The following is a 19461-nucleotide window of genomic DNA, read 5'->3' as shown; positions in this document are numbered from 1 at the left end:
AGGTCTTGGCGGCAAGGTGGGAGAGCGATCTGCCACCGGAGGTCGCTCTTCGGAAGCGGGGGACTGTGGCGAGGGCGAGGTCGGCGGAGCGGAGCTGGCAGGTGGGGGTGTAGAAGCTGAGTCGTCTGTTGAGGTACGTTGGTCCGGTGTTGTGGAGTGCCTTGTGTGCGTGGGTGAGGAGCTTGAAGGTTATCCGCTTGTTGACCGGGAGCCAGTGCAGGTCTCTCAGGTGAGATGTGATGTGGCTGCGGCGAGGGATGTCGAGGATCAGGCGTGCAGAGGTATTCTGGATGCGTTGGAGCTGTCTAAGGAGTTTGGCCGAGGCTCCTGCGTAGAGGGTGTTTCTGTAGTCCAACCTGCTGTTGACGAGGGCCTGGGTGACCGTTCTTCTCGTTTCAGTGGGGATCCACTTGTAGATCCTGCGGAGCATGTGGAGGGTGTTGAAGCAGGAGGAGGAGACGGCGTTGCCCTGTTTAGTCATGGAGAGGGTGGAATAGAGGATGACCCCTATGTTGCGTGCGTGGTTGTTGGGTGTTACCAGTGCGGTCGGCCACCAGGAGTCGTCCTAGGCCGAAGGGGCGGATCCGAGGATGAGGACCCCCGTCTTGTCCAAGTTCAACTTCAGTCTGCAGTTCCTCATCCATTCAGCGTTGGCCTTCATTCCTTCATGAAGGTTGGTTTTGGAGGTCCTTGGTGAGGGAGAGGATCAGCTGGGTGTCATCGGTGTAGGAGATGATGTTGAGGTCGTGCTGACAGGCAACGTGGGAGAGCGGTGCCATGTAGATGTTAAACAGATTTGGGCTGAGGGATGAGCCCTGGGGTACGCTGCAGATGATCTTGGTGGCCTCGGAGCGGAAAGGGGGAAGGCGGACGCTCTGTGTTCTGCCAGAGAGGAAGGAGGTGGTCTAGTCCAGGGCCTTCTCTTGTAACCCAGCATTCTGGAGGTGTGTTCGTAGTGTGTGGTGGCAGACCGTGTCGAAGGCGGCTGACAGGTACAGGAGGATGAGGGCTGCCATTTCTCCGTTGTCCAGCAGGGACTTGATGTCATCGGTGACGACGATGAGGGCAGGCTCGGTGCTGTGGTTGCTGCGGAACCCGGACTGGGAAGGGTCCAGGATGTTGTTCTCCTCGAGGTAGCGGGTTAGTTGTTCATTGACGGTCTTCTCGATGACCTTTGCCGGGAACGGGAGCAGGGAGATGGGCTGGAAGTTCTTGAGGTCCTTGGGAAAAAGAAGTTTCATTGTGTCTAGGCAGGTACAGGTGCCGTATTTTAAAAAGAAAGGTTTTAATAAAGTGCAACATTTGTGACTCAATTGAGGGCAAATGAAAACTAGGTGAACCAAAGACTCCTCGTACCAACGACATAATCTGCAAGAGGTGACCGCCACTAGGGATTTCCAGCGAATGTTTAGGTCTTTTATTGGCAATTTGTCCTTGTAGGAGCTGGCTAAAAACCCGATGTTGCTACTAGAAGACTCTATAACCCACAGGTTGTCTCTCTTGGATAATAGTCTTACTTGTTTCCTTAATATGGTTTTTTAAATTCCTTTTGTAAAAATTTCTTTCGGGGTTGCTTTCACTGTGTTTGGGGAGGGCTGCACATGTCCCTCAATATTAATGGATGATCGATGCCCAGTGTAGGATTGTTTGCTTAGTCTGAATTTCCAGTCGTACTAATGCATTCCTGACATGAGCAGGTGTCTGTAAAATCTGTTTAAATACTCGCCAATTGGCAGACTCCATGGTATTAATTAGTGCCCCAGGAAAGGCTAGTCGCCCATAAGAAATTGAGGGTAGTAACTTGGCTTTTATAACCTTTCGGATTGGCTCAGTTGTCGGGCTGTGCAGTTTGGAGCTGAGTTTGCATAGGGTGTACGTCACCGCCTTGGGTTTTGATTCTATGGATGCAATATGTGCTGTCTGCTTGCCATTGCTCTTGATCCAAACCCCCAGATAGAGATAGTTATACTTAGTTGTTGTAGTTATTTTCAGGTTACCCATTCTCCATTGATATTTGAGTTTTTTTGCATATTTTCCAAAGAGCACTACCTTTGATTTACTAGTGTTAGCTGTCAATTCGTTTTCATCATTGAAGGTGCTTAGTGTGTCCAGTGCTCTTTGCAGGCCTGTCTTTGTGTGGTCCATTAAGACCATGTGATCAGCGTACTGCATTAAGACAGTCTGGTCAGCCCCATTTTGGGTGCTAACAAGTTAGCTTTTGATATTGATTGACCGAGATCTGCAGTATATAAGTTAAAAAGTAAAAGCACCAATGCGCAACCTTGTTTCAGCCCTATGTCCGTGTACACCTTCTTTGTTGCTGGGTTCCGGTTTAGTTTGACACGTACCCAGGTTCTGTTGTAGAGGGCAATGATGGCGTTCAGTAGCATGGTTGGGATCCCCCAGTTTTGTACTTTTTGCCAGAGTAAATTCCTATTGACACAGTTGAACGCCATGGAGTAGTCTATGAAGCATGCAAAAAGTGGGCGCTGTTTTTCCCGGGTGGACTGTTCTACCATGCAGGATAGAGCTAGAATGTTATCCAATGTTGATGCACCTGCTCTGAAGCCAGATTGATAGACTGGTAGTATTCCATCCTCATTAGCCCAGTTTCATAGATCTTGTAAGAGGAGACTTGAATATGCCTTTGCCTCTATACCCAGAAGGTATATGATCCTGTAGTTGGTTGGATCTCCAGTGTCGCCTTTTTTATGGATTGGTTGAAGTAGGGAGCCTTTCCAGGCTTCGGATATTGTTGAGTTGATTGTACAGAACTGGTATAATTTGGTGAGTATAGTAAAAAAAAATTGTAAATTGATACTTGTATAGCGCACTACTCACCCGCAAGGGTCTCAAGGCGCTTGTACGAATACCGCTGTGGAACCCATCCTGGCTTTCCCTGTGAGGTGTCCACTCCTGGGCACCCCCAAGGTGGAGGCCAGGCATCCTTAGCGTTGTGGGGGGCGTTGTGGAGATTAAGCAAGCTATTGCCCAGAGTTGCAGAGTGGGACTCCATGATTGGAATAGGCACCGAGGCAAAAATTATCAGGTCCGTGGAATTTTGAGCCCAAGACCCGCCGAGGCGTGGAATTGAACCCTGGTCCCGGACTAGACCTCTGCATCAGGGTCTGCCGCTCTGACCATTGCGCCACACTTCTCCACACTTCTCAGTATAGTTGCCCAGAATATGTGGTTCTCTTTGAATAGGTGTCCAGGTAGGCCATTGGGGCCCGGGGCTCCATTGCTTACGATGTTCTTTAATATTATTAGCACACAGGTTTGGAACTACACCCATCATTCCAATCCCTGGACCCCAGCCACGGTAAAACGGTGAGCACTAGGATAGATATCTTGTCTGAATAGGCTTTCACACAGCTGCAGCAATGAAAAGGCCATCCTTGGGTGACAACACATAGGGTGAGCAGACTCTGGACCTTGAAGACTAGGAACCAATGCATGACACCTTACCAGAGGAATAATTTCAGACTCCATCAGGGAGATGGCAGCAGGTGGTAAATGAGAAGAGAATCCATCAGCCGTTACATATAAGTAGAGAGAATATCCTAATCATTTTGCTTAGGCAGCCCAAGCTACCTATTGAGACATTGATCACCGATTAGTTGACTGCCAAGGGCAGGTCTCATGAAAACCGTTTGCCTCCCCTTATTTCTCTGTCACAGAACTCTCACAGTATCAAGCAGGATCAACTATAGCCTACTATTGACAAGGTGAGGATCCTAATATGACCTGAACTGAAACCGGACTCTTATCAGGAGCCCTGAAAGCTCAGAAGAGAAAATCTAAATGTAGGTGAAGATGCATGCATAGGAATATAGAGCTCCAGGAAAACCAAGGTCTTAGTTACGAGTTTCTCTGTTTTAAGTGCGATAACTATTGCACATAATAAAGAACTGCACAAGGTGTACAGAATTTATTGGGTGCAATGATTGTGGCCAGTTATGAGTTTTACCCCTGTAATAGGGCATTACCTGCAAATTTTGGTGCTTACTGCTCCAAAATCTAAGTCCTAGGATTTCCTGGCATTTCCCCACTAATAAATTATCAGGTTTACCTAGCGAAAGTGTGCCCATTGGATGTGGATTTATTGCACTGGGTCTCATAAAAACATCAAAACCCATGGTTGCGATATTTTAATGCACATATCGGAAGTTATTGACCCCTCGTAATGAGGACCCACGAAGTCCTAGATATCCCATTGAGACGCAACAACATCATGATTTGTGTTATCCTGGGACGGGGGAAGAATTAATATAGAAGCATAGGTCCAAAGCATCCACAGATCTGTTGAGGATGCACCCACGATACCAAGGTAATGTCACTTGGCATGTGATATCCCCACCAGATAAAATGTTGTTGAGCTAAAGGAATAAATCATTAATGCATTACATTCAGATAATGTTGTTGTCTTAAAGCTGCACAAACTCCAACCAATTCAAGTGCTTTGTGCAACGATGCTTTTGCACCAAAGAGATTTGTATAGTGCCACAATGTCTTTGGCAATGAGGAATTTCCGGTCATTAAGTTTTTCCCTTCAGACTAGTCGTGGCTGGCATGACTCGCGGGTGATGTCGCGTGGGGAGGGAGGTCACGCACGGGGGGGGGGTTGAGGTTTAATAAAAAAAAGATTTAGCTCACCATCGCCGGTCCGATCCGTGTCGTCTCAGTTTCTCTACTCCTCACGGGAAGCAGGCAGTCTCACTCCCCTCCCCTAAGCCAATCACAACGCTGCTATGGCAGCTTTGTGATTGGTTGGGACTCTGACCACACAGGCGTTGATGGGGAGGTCATTTTCTCCATGTAGGCTGCATGTTTCTGCTTCTAGCACTAAGAAAGCAGCGGGCGATGGTTCTCCGCCCACATGGAGGAGCTGCCCCTGCTTCAGACTCATATTCACTTGGGAAAATAATAGTTGGAGTGCGTTCATTGAAAGAAGTTAGAGAAATATTGTAAATTAGCGATCAAATGGAACAGGCTAAAGATTAGCAGAACCAGCATGAAACCAGGCAGAATGGCAAATGGCTTAGAGTATACAGTCTTCTCTCTTACAAGTAAGTGGTAGGTCGAGCAAGTGTTTTTAGTGCTTGAGATAAGTCATTTTGTATCAAAGGAAGTGAAAACTAGACTTGAGTGCATCAAAGGAACTGCTATTTCTCCTGAAGTAAGAGACAAAGCTAAGTGAATAACTCTTCTTAATTGTAGCTCTCCAGGATGCAAGTATCCTGGGAGGAGTGAAAGTGAGGGCGTTGGTTGTGTTATTTGTAACCCACATATGGGTATAGTATCCCTAGATATGGGTGGGTGTGAAAGTACAGAATGGGGTGCGTGTAAGGGCCAGGGGAGTGGGATACATTTGAATAGTTGATGTTTTGATAGCTGTTTATGTAATGGAAGTGAAAGGTCAGCTGGAGCGTGAGATCTGTCCAAGTTAAACCGTATGAATGGCCAAAAGGTGCTTTAATAGTGAACATTCATCGGATGAGGTGTGAACCCAATGCTCATCCCAAGCCCACACACCTGTTCCAGTTGGTAAGATTTTAATGATTCAGTCGAATTGTTTTTGTCACGAAGGGAGAGCGAGAGGGTTGGGAACCTAGTCCCAACCACCCTAACACAATTTTCTTCACAAATTGGGAACTTGTGAAGAATGTAGCATGTACCTGTAAAAATTAAATCTTAGGTTCATTAGATGCCAAAATAGCATTTAATTAAGTGAGGTGGTAATTTCTGTAGTAGATACTAGAAGTGATTGGCCTGAGCCCCTGCTTAAAATGTGGGTAATGGAAAGCTCGCATGCACTAGGGTCCGAAGTTATTTCCAAATGATCTACATTTGGAATGGGGGTGGTATTAGGCAGTGATGATCCTCTTTGCTTTGACAATGAAACTTCTTGAAACTTACACATGGAGTAATGAGTGGGTGAGTGGGATCAAGATTGAGCAGGGCACTTTCAAATTGATAATGTACGCAGATTACATTTTAGTATTATTCACCAACCCATGGATACATTGAATGAATAACAAGAAATTTGAGTATTTATAGGTAATTTCCATGAGTGTGAAGCTTGGAACTTTGATACTCACCAGAGAGTAATAGGTAGGAAATAATTTACCTCGTCCAGTTCCAAAACGGTCCTTCTCAGTTACACAATACTACTGAGAGGTTCAGCAAGAGCTCCAAACATACCATACAAACATACTATCCTGGGTTGGGTGAATGGCACCTGTTGACCACACGATCCAAAATACTGTATAGATTTTAAAATGTCCTTGCCCCATACTAATACTTAAAGGCCTACAAATCTGAGGTTTTTAAAAGAAAATCCATCCCATTCCTTAAAACCCATCGGACAAAATGCTTTATTGGTGGTTTTGTCCTATGAAGGAGACCAACATCTACATATGTGTTTAGTAAACTACTGCAATATGTTTTAGATTCTTAAGAATCCATAATTAACCCCTTGCATGCGGCCGCGATTCTGCGCCTGTGCGGCAAAATCGAAAGTGGGCGGGTTCATGACGGCCCCCCAGCCGTCATCAGCACACGAGCGCCGTAGTGCATGACGGCTGGGGGCCGTCATCAGCATGCAAGGGGTTAAGAGAAGTTACTGTAAACATCGTCTTTGTTACACCTCAAGGTGATGCAGCTTATCTCACCTCTCTGGTGTTTTTTTATATTGTCCCAGCTATGTTTAATCTGAGTGAGGTGGTTGGTGGTTTGCAGAGACATGTTGTACTGGAAGTACAGGGATCTGTCAGATGAAGACTAAATACTCTATTTTACTGTGCCTCAATTTATAAACTGATCCTAAAAGTAGGTAATCCTACAATTAGTCTTGCCACACATGCTTCATAAATTTCTTTAGTAATTTGGTCTGTTTTTGTCAATTACCTTAAGGTAAGTTAATTGTTTAGTGACCTACAAGGATATTCTGAATGAAATAAGATTTACAATACTGTAATCTTGTATATAAACGTTTGTGTTTAAATATGTTGTGATTCATTCCTGGAACTGAAATAGTTAATACAGTGAATGACATACACAATTTCATCGTTCTAGGAGGAGGAGGTGTCTACTGTCTTGGCTTGAAAATTATCTTCTAATGCTTTCCTAAAGTGTTCATATTGAAATTAGGTATTCTAACAAGGTAAATGTTTCTTAAGTGTATAGTATTGGCATTTGGAACTTTTTGTTTATTCAAGTGAACTATGATCATACTCCTAAATTGTTGATTTTGTTAACCATGATCATTCCTAATGCTGCCCGATCATTTTTTGCAGTTCTCTCCCATATGATGTCCATTGGTCCCACCAAGAGTGTTCTTTGTCTAGTCTGGTTCCGTCATGTACCCCAGTAAAGTCAAAGGGAGCTTTGGTTACTGCTTTTGCTGGTGATGGACTGGTGCTGGCTGCAAGTATTAACCAGAAAGATCCTAAGGTATACTTGCTGGAATTTGTAATTTAAATATAAAATTGTGATAACTGTTTGTTTTGCAAGTTTTATATTTGTTATCATAAGTTCCAGTTTTAGAGCATCAATGTATATTGTCATTGCAGCATGCATTTGAGTAGGTTAGATACGTAGTGGTGGTCGCGGGCCACTGTTTCTTTTTTCGCTGAAATATGACTGACGATGCCTGTGACTCCTTTATCTGATTGTGCAGCGAATCTTGAAATCACCTGCAATCTGGAACTGTTGACAGTGGCATTTTTAATAACACCACCAGCCTGGTATCTGCTGAGAAGATGGGTAGGGTATCCTGTTCTCTGTTTATGGTTTAAATCATTTTATTAGATATGCTGTGAACAATAACATTACACCCACCTACAACCACTGGCCGGCGGGCAACCTGGCAGTCAATTTTACATTTTATTAATGCGAACACAAACAAAAACAAAAGAGTTGAGAATGAAATCATAGGAAAGAGGAGAGACAGGAATCCACCCACAGCTCAAGATATGATATGGTAGGGATCTAGGGATGAGTTTCATTCGAAGGGGAGGGTGGCGTCACAGGGAGAGTCGTGGGGAATCGCAGAACCCTGAGGTATTAGGGGCAAGTAAGCTCGATGAATTCGGAGGATAGGTATGCCACAGTGGACCCCCAGGTCTAATCAAACTTAGGCAACGTGTGGTTGATCCTCACAGTGATCCTTTCCATCCCGACCACCTCCCACAATCTGTGCAGCCAATCTAGTTTTGTTGGGATAGCATCTGTGCCCCACTTCACCAGGCGGACCTGCTTAGCTGCACCCAGCGCTAGGGTGATCGCTCTACCCCTACAGGAGCGGAGAGGATATGTGAGGGGATTAGGAAGTCCGATTGTAGAGATGAGGCGTCATCTACGACTCTGCAGGTTGCACTGCTAAAAGCGCCATCATGGCAGTTTTGTTCACAGTCCTTTTTAATCACTTAGGGCCAGATGTAGGACACCAAATACCGGTCGGTAACGGCCGATTTCGGCCGTTACCGACCGGTATTTGGTGTTTGACATGTAGGGGGCCTTAGATTTACAGAATCGGTATATTTACCAATTCGGTAAATTTACCGATTCTGTAAAATACCGAATCGGTAAATTTACCGAATCGGTAAATCCAGATGTAGGTGGCACTTCAAACAGTGCCACAGGCCATTACCGATTCGTTATTTACCATGTAATACTATTGCATGGTAAATAACGAATTCCTGTGTACATGCACATCTGTGCATGTACACCTGTGCCATGTGGCACACATACATGCCCTAAGGGCGTGTATGTGTGTCACATGGCACACAAGCCAAAATCAGGGGTGCAACAGGGTGTCAAAGTGACACCCTGTTCCCCTTGCAAAATCGGTAATTTTACCGAATCGGTATTTACCGATTCAGTAATTGACATTGATTCCTATGGGCCTGTACCGAATTTTTACCTACATCTGATTTACCGAATCTAGAATACCGAATCGGTAACATTCGGTATTCTAGAGTCGGTAAATCAGATTTACCTACATCTGGCCCTTAATCTTTGTTAACCAGTTTCTCAACATTTCTTTTTCAGTAAAACTGTGTTAATTCCAACCACACGTGGAGTTATTTGCCATTTTCCAAACTTCTAATGCTCCAATCGTGACCATCCGGACCTCAAAAAAGGAACACGACCAATGCAACAATTCATCCAAGGCAGTGCTTTTATTAAAAAACCCAATGCATTTCGGGCAATCAAGTGCCCTTCTTCGGGGGTCACTGTGAAATGACAATAAAAACAATAATGACAATTACCAATTTGAGTTCATAATTGAATATTTTACCGCAGTATGACATTAACATATTCTTTGCTACAATGTGCCAATTACAAATCAGCCCTCTCCTATTCACCTACTGTACATTTTCCATGTGCAGTACTCAAAGAATGCTCACACTCCTCCTCACAAAGTGCTATGCTAACGAGAAACATCCCCAACGTGATTCACATAGGGTCCCCGGCCTACTGTACAGTCCGCTTTCCCTTCCTTTCTCTCGAATTTCGTGCCACATGTCATCATTCAAACTCCCTTCCCCGGTCATTCTATTTCGCTTTCAAACTGAACAGGGCATACTTTCCCCCAGGAGTTGCATCCTTAACCAAATCTTTTGTTTTTTACATTATTTTAACCGATTTTGTCCCTTTTACTCGCTTTCATGAAAAGCGCTTCAACTTCTCCCTAACTCCTGTTCCTACTATATTCATGTTGCCCACCAAATCTCCTTTCATCCCGCCATAGCTCAGTCTCTACCCACACATTCACCCCTCAGTTAAGCTGCACAACCCCTCTCTTACCTGCCGTGAAATCATTAAAATCCTTCCAGCCTCTGCTCCGTCCCAAACTGTCAGTACTCCCTGTGTCCTCCCTTATTTAACCATGTGAACATCTCTTTGCGGCTTCCTGATAGGCTAATTACAAACACTTTCCCGCCGGCAGCGCTTTATGCAAATTTGCCTAAACACTACAGCACCCATAATGCAGTAAACCGGCATTAACTCAAACTGAACTGTCATAATCATATTTGCCATGACACATATAAACTAAACATGAATGCAAATCATTGTCATTCAGTAATGTTCATAATTTTCTTGACACAAGCATTTTCATATAAAATATCGCCACCGTCTTATTAGATGAATGAAGATGTTTCGCCGCCTATGGTTCCAGTTCTCTGTCTCTACTTCTTATTATCCAGTATTGGGGTATCTTTCATAGATTCACATGCCTGAATCATTCCCCGTCGTCGAGGCGGGAGTCCCACGGTAAATTATATATATATAGCAGTGCCTAAAAACCATTAGTAGTAGGCTAGAAAAGGATATAGGCCCAACTAGGCCCAAAACTTAGCAGCCTATCTACATCATTATGTAAAAAGAACTGAAAAAAGTAGCCTCAGCCAATCAGCTGTCCTCACCCTCTAGAACCTTCCCAGCTCAGGCAGTTCTCCTCAGATTTTCACCGCACTTCGTGTGTAAGGGAGTCTCCCTGAGTGCCTACTCAGTTTTCTTCAAAATTTCTTCAAAATTCTCTCAAGATGTCTGAAAAGAAGGCTCTATTCAAGGCTTGTGGTTCCTGCTTCAAGAAGAGGGTACATGTGGACGACCAGCACTCTGATTGTATTTATTGTTTGCATCCTTCACATGTTGTGAAGGATTGCAGGATATGTCGAACCTTCCCTCCTAAGACCATCAGGGATAGAGAGGCAAGAGTTCTTTTGTGGCTGAAGTCGTCTGCCACAGATGATGAGGACAGAGCCTCTACCTCAAGTAAGAGAGCCAGTTCCAAAGAGAGGTGTTCTCCTGAGAGGCTGAAAAAACCTAAACTCTCTCATAAACCCTCTGAGTCCACGAAGAGTGCTGCGTCAACAGCTTCTACTGTGAGTACAGTCCGCACTAAAGCTGTCTCTTTGGTGTCCTCTCTCACTGTCACCACCTATTCTACGTCCTCTACGTCTTCAAGTACTGTTACCACCTCAGCAATTACTTCTCCTGTGATGTCCGTCATGGTTTCTTCTTCAGAGAAAAAATCATTGAAGAAAAGCTCGTCGTCGACGAGCCTTCCGTCGACGACCAAATCACCATCTACGAAGCATTCGTCATCGCTTCCGTCGACGCTTCCGTCGACGACTACCCCGTCGACGAAGGTTTCCACCATCCCGTCGACGAAGACCCCGTCGACGAAGATCCCGTCGACGAAGATCCCGTCTACGAAGGCCTCGTCGACGAAGGCCTCGTCGACGAAGGCCCCGTCGACGACAGGTCCGTCGACGAAGACCCCGTCGACGACAAGTCCGTCAACGAAGACCCCGTCGACGACGAGTCCGTCGACGACGAGCCCGTCGACAAAGGTTTCAGCTCCATCGACGACGAAGAGTCCGTCGACGGATCCGTCTACTAGGACGCCTTCAACACAGTCCTCGTCGACGATTCCAACTCCGATGACGATACCGTCGACGACAATGCCAGCAACTCACACTTCTGTTTCACTTCTACCGTCGACAGCAGCGCTAGCATCTTTGAATGCGCCGTCTACGCATTTGTTGCCCACATCTCCGGTGAGGGTACAGTATACCCATTTCCAGATGAAATCATTTCAGAGACAGAGTTACTCTCATTTGTCTCCCCTCTTGCCTTCGCATATTCTGGAAAACTACGTGGAGGCAGATTCTGATGATGAAGGGGATGATGACGAGCCTTTTGGAGTTGCCCATCATCCTTCTCAGTTACACATCAAATATCAAGAGGATGAAGATGATGATGACGTTCATTACTATCAGGAAAATTTAGCTACTCCTTATCATCAGGAGCAACAACACGCAGAAGACACGACTCATCTTCCGTCTTCTCTCATTCATGATTTGCAGGCCATGCTGGCTGATTATCGTCAGAGGTTTCCACCAACTCTGCCTGCTCCAAATCCTGTGCCAGTAGTCTTGCCGACAAATTCCCCGCCACATCCTTCGCACTCGCCAAGGCAGGATGTTGACCCCGGGGCTGGTGGTCATGATGTTGACGTCTCCTCTCCAGATGAGGATGAAAGTGAGGATGGTGAGCTTCCGGATTCTACGCCTACGGAACCATGGAATGATTACATCATTCCTATGCCTTCTCCTAATTTGCCACGACCTTCAGATTCTCCGCCAGAAGACATAGGAGGTTTTCATAACATCATGCATCGGGCAGCTGCTCGATTTGCAATTACAGTTTCGGTTGAGCAGACTGACTGTTTTCTTCATGATTTCAAAGAAGGGTATAGAAGGGTATCTAGATCTATCCCTATCATTGAATACATTTGGAAAGAAGGGATTAATATAATGAAGACGCCAGCGTCCATCCCGGCGGTTCTTCCAAGAGTCGACAAGAAGTACCGAGCACCACCGGATACTCCTTCATGTTTGATCGGTCATCCACGACCTGACTCAGTGATTTTACAAGCGGCTCAACAACGATCCAAGAATCCGGCAGCACCAATTTCAACACCTCCAGACAAAGAGGGCAGGAGGTTGGATGCGATTGGGAAGAAGTTGTCAATTAATGCCGCTGCTACTGTTAAGATTGCTAATTCTTTGGCAATTTTAGCACGTTATGACAGACAAATGTGGTCAGATCTGTCGGAATTCATCAACCTGGTTCCCGAAGACCGTGTTGAAGAGGTCAGGAAGGTTGTCATGGAAGGCGAGCGGGCAGCTTCTGAGATTATCGACTGCGCCCTCGATGTCTCTAATACAGCCTTTAGACAATTGGCCGGAGCGGCAGTTCTTAGACGGCACGGATGGCTCAAGGCGACTTCTTTCAGACCTGAAGTCCAGACCAAAATACTTGACATGGCCTATGATGGCGAGTTATTGTTTGGCAAACACATAGATGACGCATTGCTTGCGATCAAGACGGATACTGATACGGCCAAATCGCTTGGTACACTACAGTATAAGCGAGGTTTTTTCAGAGGAGCAAGAGGCCGTGGTTTTCCTTCCAGAGGACATTATCAAAATCAGCAAAACCGCCCGTATCAGCCTCAAAATAAGCCGTACTACCAACAGTCCTATCGACAGTCATCGTCAGCGGGTTTCTCTCGTCAAGGAGGGAAACGACGTTCTAACTACCAGGGACGCGATTCAAATAAACGCCAGTGAGTTTTGCCGGACACCATCCTCTCTTCCTTCCCTCCCCGTGGGCGCCAAGATCTCCGCCTTTTATCAACAGTGGCGGAAGATAACTTCAGATCAGTGGGTTCTGGACATAGTCAAACACGGACACACTCTGGAGTTCTTGCAGAAACCTCCAACGTCTCCGCCCAGGGGTCCCTCCCCTCCTCGTCTTCATTTGTTATACATGGAAGCCATGAAGATGCTACACAAAAATGCGATAGAAAAAGTTCCAACATCCCAGAAAAATCAGGGGTTTTACTTTCGTTTTTTCCTTGTGGAAAAGGTTTCAGGAGAGTGGCGTCCAATTTTGGATCTACGAAACTTAAACAAATATCTGAAAAAGCAGAGTTTCCGCATGGTGACGCTCGCAGATGTCCTCAATTGCCTCATGGAAGGCGATTTCATGGCTTCCTTGGATATGGAAGACGCTTACTTCCACATTCCCATTCATCCAAACCACCGCAAGTATCTGAGATTCACAGTGGCTGGTGTCCATTTTCAATTCAAGGTCCTCCCTTTCGGCCTGAAATCTGCACCGAGAATCTTTACCAAGACTCTAGTTCCGGTTGCAGCTGCGTTGAGGTCACAGGGAATCCAAGTATTCCCGTACCTCGACGATTGGTTAATAAAGAGTCCGACAAAAACTTCAACAAAGCAATCGGTCACAAGTGCTCTGTCAATGTTCTCGAACCTGGGCCTGACCCTCAACGTCAAAAAATCACAACTGCAACCCAAACGAATTCTGACGTTCCTAGGAGCAGTACTAGACACTTCTCAGTGCAAGGCCTTCTTGACCCAAATTCGTCAGGACAAAATCACAAAGCTGGCAAGTCAAATACGGTCAAAAAAGTCTCTTTCGGTCCGACAGTTTGTTTCCCTGCTAGGGATGTGTTCCTCTGCACTCCATCTAGTCCCACTGGCTCGACTCAGAATGAGGCCTCTACAAGAGGAATTGCATCGACAGTGGCGGCAGATAGACGGATCTTTCGAGGACCGTATCAAGGTCACGCCCAAGATGAAACAAGCTCTTCTATGGTGGGCGGCAAAGAAAAATTTGTCTCCGGGGCTCACTTTTCTTCAGACCCTACCGGAATTTATTCTGATGACAGATGCCTCCATGGAGGGTTGGGGAGGCCATCTTCAAGACCTTCAAGTGCAGGGACGGTGGTCCCATCAGTACAAGCACAAACACATCAACTGCCTCGAGTTGAGGGCCATTTTTCTTTCCTTGCGAGCCTTCCTGCCAAGAATTGCGGGCTCTGCAGTGCTGGTGCGCACGGACAACACCACCAGCATGTTTTACATAAACAAGCAAGGGGGCACGAAATCTCTAGCCCTGTCTCTTCAAGCGCAAGAAATGTGGGAATGGTTACTCCATCACAAAATTTCCCTCAGAGCGGAACATGTTCAGGGAATTCAGAATTCTCTGGCCGACGATCTCAGCAGATCGTTCACAGGATGTCACGAGTGGGAACTCGAACAAAGCCAAGTGGAAACAATTTTCCAGCTCTGGGGCACACCAACGCTGGACCTGTTTGCCACGCAACAGAACAGCAAATGCATATACTTTGCCAGCAGGTTCCAACAGCAAGGATCGAGAGGAAATGCCCTGTTGATGAGGTGGACAGGAATCTTTGCGTATGCCTTCCCTCCAATTCCTCTCATCCCAAAGGTTCTACAGAAAATGAAGAGGGAACGTTGCTCTCTAATCCTAATTGCTCCTCGCTGGCCAAGACAGTATTGGTTCCAGGAGCTTCTGATACTCTCCCATCAACCTCCACTGCGCCTCAAGCCGACACTTTCAATGCTGACAAGGGAGGAAGGACAAATACTTCATCCAGATCCTCAGTCGCTGCACTTGCACGCCTGGCTCCTGACTTCCTAGAGTTTAAGGACCTGGAGATTTCTCCAGACTGTAGAGCTGTTCTATCTCAGGCTCGTGCACAGTCTACAATCAGAACCTATCGCTTCAAATGGAAGAGATTCTGTTTATGGTGCGGAGAGCGTGATGTCCATCCACTACAAGCTCCTCCAGAGCAGATTCTGCCTTATCTGTTGTCTCTAGCCAGATCAGGTCTCGCTTTTTCTTCTATCAAAGTTCACCTTGCTGCCATATCCAGATTCAGAAAGAGTTACAACAAGCCATCTTTGTGCTCTTCCTCTTTAATTAAACAGTTCCTTAAAGGATTATTTCGAGTTTTCCCTCCAGTGCGGCCTCCTCCTCCTGAGTGGGATCTCAATATTGTGTTATCTCAATTGCTGAAAAGGCCTTTTGAACCAATTCATAAATCAGAACTTAAATTCTTGACTTGGAAAGTGGCTATTTTGTTGGCCCTCACTTCAGCCCGGAGAGTAAGTGAGATACAAGCGTTCACTATATCGGAACCTTTCCTACATTTCTCAAAAGATTGTGTGACACTTAGAACTCATCCTAAGTTTATTCCCAAGGTTCCGACCCAGTTTCACATCAATCAACCGGTGAAACTAAAATCTTTCTTTCCAGACCCCAAGACTCCAGCTGAAAAGATGCTGCATTCCTTGGATGTCCAAAGATGTCTCAAATTCTATTTACAAAAGACAAAAGATTTGCGCAAATCTACCCAACTGTTTGTAGCTTATGGCCAAGCTACACGTGGTCAGGCTGTGACGAAAGCAACTATTGCCAGATGGCTTTCCTCTGTCATTGTCTTCTGTCATGAGAAAGCGAACAAGCCACTGACAAGAACGGTTAAGGCGCATTCAACCAGGATGATGTCAGCGTCTACAGCCTTATTTGCAGGGGTGACCCTGGAAAACATCTGCCGTGCTGCTACATGGAAAAGTGTCCATACTTTTACCAAGCACTATTGCCTGCAGCCGGTGTTACATGAAGATACGTCAGTGGGAGAAGCAGTGTTGCAGCATCTTCTTCACTGAGGTCAGCCTTTTATAGTTTTTTCTTGTTTTCTATTGTCACATTTGTGCTAACATACTGTTTTAATGTTCTATATATATGGTATATGAAGGTATTGTCATGATTATGCATATGTACTGAAATATGTTCTTGCTCTAGTACCTTCCAGGTTGTGTGGGGATATATGGTTTGGATTGTCTCCCACCTTCCTCTACCGACAGTTATGGTTATTACTGCTTGCTATTCTGATTCAGGCATGTGAATCTATGAAAGATACCCCAATACTGGATAAGAAAACCAGTTACTTACCTGTAACTACAGTTATCCAGTATTGGTATCTTTCATAGATTCACATGCACCCACCCTCCTCCCCGACTGGGCAGTTCTTATTATGGATACTACTTCTCACTTGTGCTGGGAAAATCTGAGGAGAACTGCCTGAGCTGGGAAGGTTCTAGAGGGTGAGGACAGCTGATTGGCTGAGGCTACTTTTTTCAGTTCTTTTTACATAATGATGTAGATAGGCTGCTAAGTTTTGGGCCTAGTTGGGCCTATATCCTTTTCTAGCCTACTACTAATGGTTTTTAGGCACTGCTATATATATATAATTTACCGTGGGACTCCCGCCTCGACGACGGGGAATGATTCAGGCATGTGAATCTATGAAAGATACCAATACTGGATAACTGTAGTTACAGGTAAGTAACTTGTTTTCTTCCTTTTTAAACTGTTGGGTGCTACCCCAAAAGGGCAATTTTCTTATAGCAATGATTACGGGGGTTGGGATGCACACCATGTTAGGAAGTCCCAACAGGATGTAACTGGGAAATCTGGGAAGTTCGGTCTGGAATATGTGGTCAACTAAGGGCAAAATGGAGTCCAGAATGTCTGTATCTTAGGGCAGTGCCAGAGAATGTGGGACAGTGTGCCCTCTTGACCGCAAACATGCCAACATAGATTGCTGCTCCACTTGGCAACACGTGCAGGGGTATAATACCAATAGTGCACAATTTTTAGAAGCATCTCCTTCCCTGAGGTGCTGCAAGATGATGCCCGGGCCCTCTGGATAACGTCCTCCCACTCTTTCGGGGACAATTCCCGACCCAGCTCCGATTCCCACCTATGCTGTGCTGGGAACTTAGGTGGATTCTTGGCCTTGTTGAGAAAGTTATAAATGTTTGACAAGAGGCGTTTGTTTGAGGTGCGAGTATTGTACCAGATCTCAAATTTTGTAGGGAGACGACCTGCATGTATACAGATCTGGTACTGCGTGAGCCATTGCTGTAGTGCTAGGTTCTGCCAGTACGCCTCCTTGGGGATCCCATAATGGGTCACCAACTGGGGGAAGTCCATAATTCCCCGTATATCAAAAAGGTCACCAATACGTTTACAGTTTGCTTCTTGCCAATTCAGGTAGGCATTCCCTAGGGTTCCCAATTAAAGGAGTCTGGGGTGACATAGCTGTTGACAGCTGACATTGCTCGTTGACCTTGTCCCATACCTTCATGGTGGCGCGCAGGACCGGGGAGAGGTACACGCCCTGTGGGCAATGTCACCTGGGGAGCCAGGGTACCTTCCAGATGTGAATCCCAGCCACGCCCCTGTCCATGAAGCACCAGTGCTTTTCGGACTCTAGTTGGTACCATTCCACCATCCAGCGCAGCTGTGCCGTCTCGTAGTAGCGGCCAAGATGGGGGACCCCAAGGCCTCCGTCCTCCAGTCACAAATAAGTATCTTGCCCAACCAGGAGAGAACATATTTCTTCCAGTTGTTCATTGCATGGCAAACCGTGGCCAGCATCTCCGAGCAGTTCACCTGGGCTGTCTTTGCGGTAGTCAAAAAAAACCAGAGCCCCAGGAACGTGATATCGCTGACAGCCCATGAGAATGGGAAGAGCTGCAACAATTGGAATCGGTCCGCCGCTGGATCGTGAGACTCAGCTCCTGAGTTTTCTTCAGATTAATTTTTTTTACCTTTTATTTTTTGATCAAATGTGTTTTTATTGGCATCAACATAGTGCATTGCAGTGACAGGACAATTGCAATCCTCCAAATCTTGTATGTCCCACCCAGGCTCCCGGCACGGGGCTCCCAAACCGTACGGGCTCGGGTCATGTGTCCATGTGTGCAGTGGAGGCCATTTTCAAACAACGTGTTGTACCAAAGAACCCCCCTCCCCACCCCCCAACTTGTAACTCCCCTCTTCCCAACAACAGTACTTATCGTCTCGCCCCCCCCCCTCCCCACCCCCCCCTCCCCGGTGTGTTCAGCCAAGACTTTATTAGGGATTCACCTGGGTCTCTTCCGTTTCTTCGTCGTTCCTTGAGCTTCTTAAGGTTTGTGGAACTCATCTACCAGTCTGAGAACTTTGAGATATTTGGGGCATGTCAGCTCATGGAATTCGGTGGTGAGTAGTGCAATCAAGGGTGACCATATCTCCCTGAACGTGTCCGTGGTTTGTGTGAGGGAGGCCTGTATTCGCTCCATCCCCATTATAAACCAAATTTTGTGCAGCCATCCCGTGTGAGAGGGTTTGCGTGAGTTGCCCCACAGGGAGAGGATCTTCAGATTAATTTTGAATCCCAATTCCGCACTAAAGGCGGCAACCACCGCCAACAAGGGGGGGAGAGCAATGGACGAGACAAGTAAAGGAGCACATCATCCGCGTACAATGAAATCTTGTGCTCCCTATCGCCCATCCGGATCCCGGTGACCGTGTGGAGTTGGCAGACCGGTTCAGCAAATGGCTCCATGTACAGCACAAAAAGAAGAGGGGAGAGTGGACAATCCTGCCTCGTGCCACGCCCAATCTAGAAGGACCTGGAGACCACCCCGTTGACCCGAATTTACCAGGGGCCTGCGGCCCCTGGTGAACACAGCCCACCCATTTCCGAAATCGCTCCCCAAGTCCGAATCGGCAGAGGACCTGTTGCAAATATGGCCAGTGAACCCTGTCAAATGCCTTTTCGGCATCCATCTCCGGAGTATCGGTGGGATCTGGGTGCGCTGCTTCTTATCCAAGAGATGGCACAGCCATCGAGTCCCGTCTCCACAATTGCGATCTGGGATAAAACACGACTGATCCGGGTCCACCAGTCCTTGCATGTGCGGGGCAAGACGGGATGCCAAAATACTGGTAAAAATATTTTAAGTACACGTTAAGCAGGGTAATGGGGCAGTAAGAGGCGCACTCTCTGGGTCCTTCCCAGGCTTGGGAATGACCACAACCTCTGCCAAGGACATCAATGGGGCGAGTTTCATATTGGCGCTAAAAGTGTTGAACAGACGCGCCAGGAGGGGAGCGAGGTCCGACCCAAAAACTTGATAAAAATCCACCGGGAAGTCATCCTCCCCTGGAGCCTTACCAGCCGCCAGCCTCTGAATAGACCGCAAAACTTCCTCA

The 19461-nt window shown here is 46.4% G+C and overlaps 1 protein-coding gene across 4 annotated transcripts in view; it reads left to right on the top strand.

The window, feature by feature from the left end:
- The window catches only part of CPLANE1 (ciliogenesis and planar polarity effector complex subunit 1), a 2766109-nt gene that overhangs the window by 320206 nt on the left and 2426442 nt on the right, over positions 1-19461 (top strand). For all 4 annotated transcript variants that reach the window (XM_078674971.1, XM_078674972.1, XM_078674970.1 and 1 more), the window contains exon 7: positions 7299-7455. In XM_078674971.1, the coding sequence (XP_078531097.1) occupies positions 7299-7455 (157 nt within the window). The remainder of the gene's footprint in view (positions 1-7298; positions 7456-19461) is intronic.

The sequence above is a fragment of the Lissotriton helveticus genome, chromosome 2_1, assembly GCF_964261635.1.
Source record: "Lissotriton helveticus chromosome 2_1, aLisHel1.1, whole genome shotgun sequence".
NCBI classification, from domain to species: Eukaryota; Metazoa; Chordata; class Amphibia; order Caudata; family Salamandridae; genus Lissotriton; species Lissotriton helveticus.
Note: the sequence above shows the minus strand (reverse complement) of the source record. Positions and strands in the feature narration are given on the sequence as shown.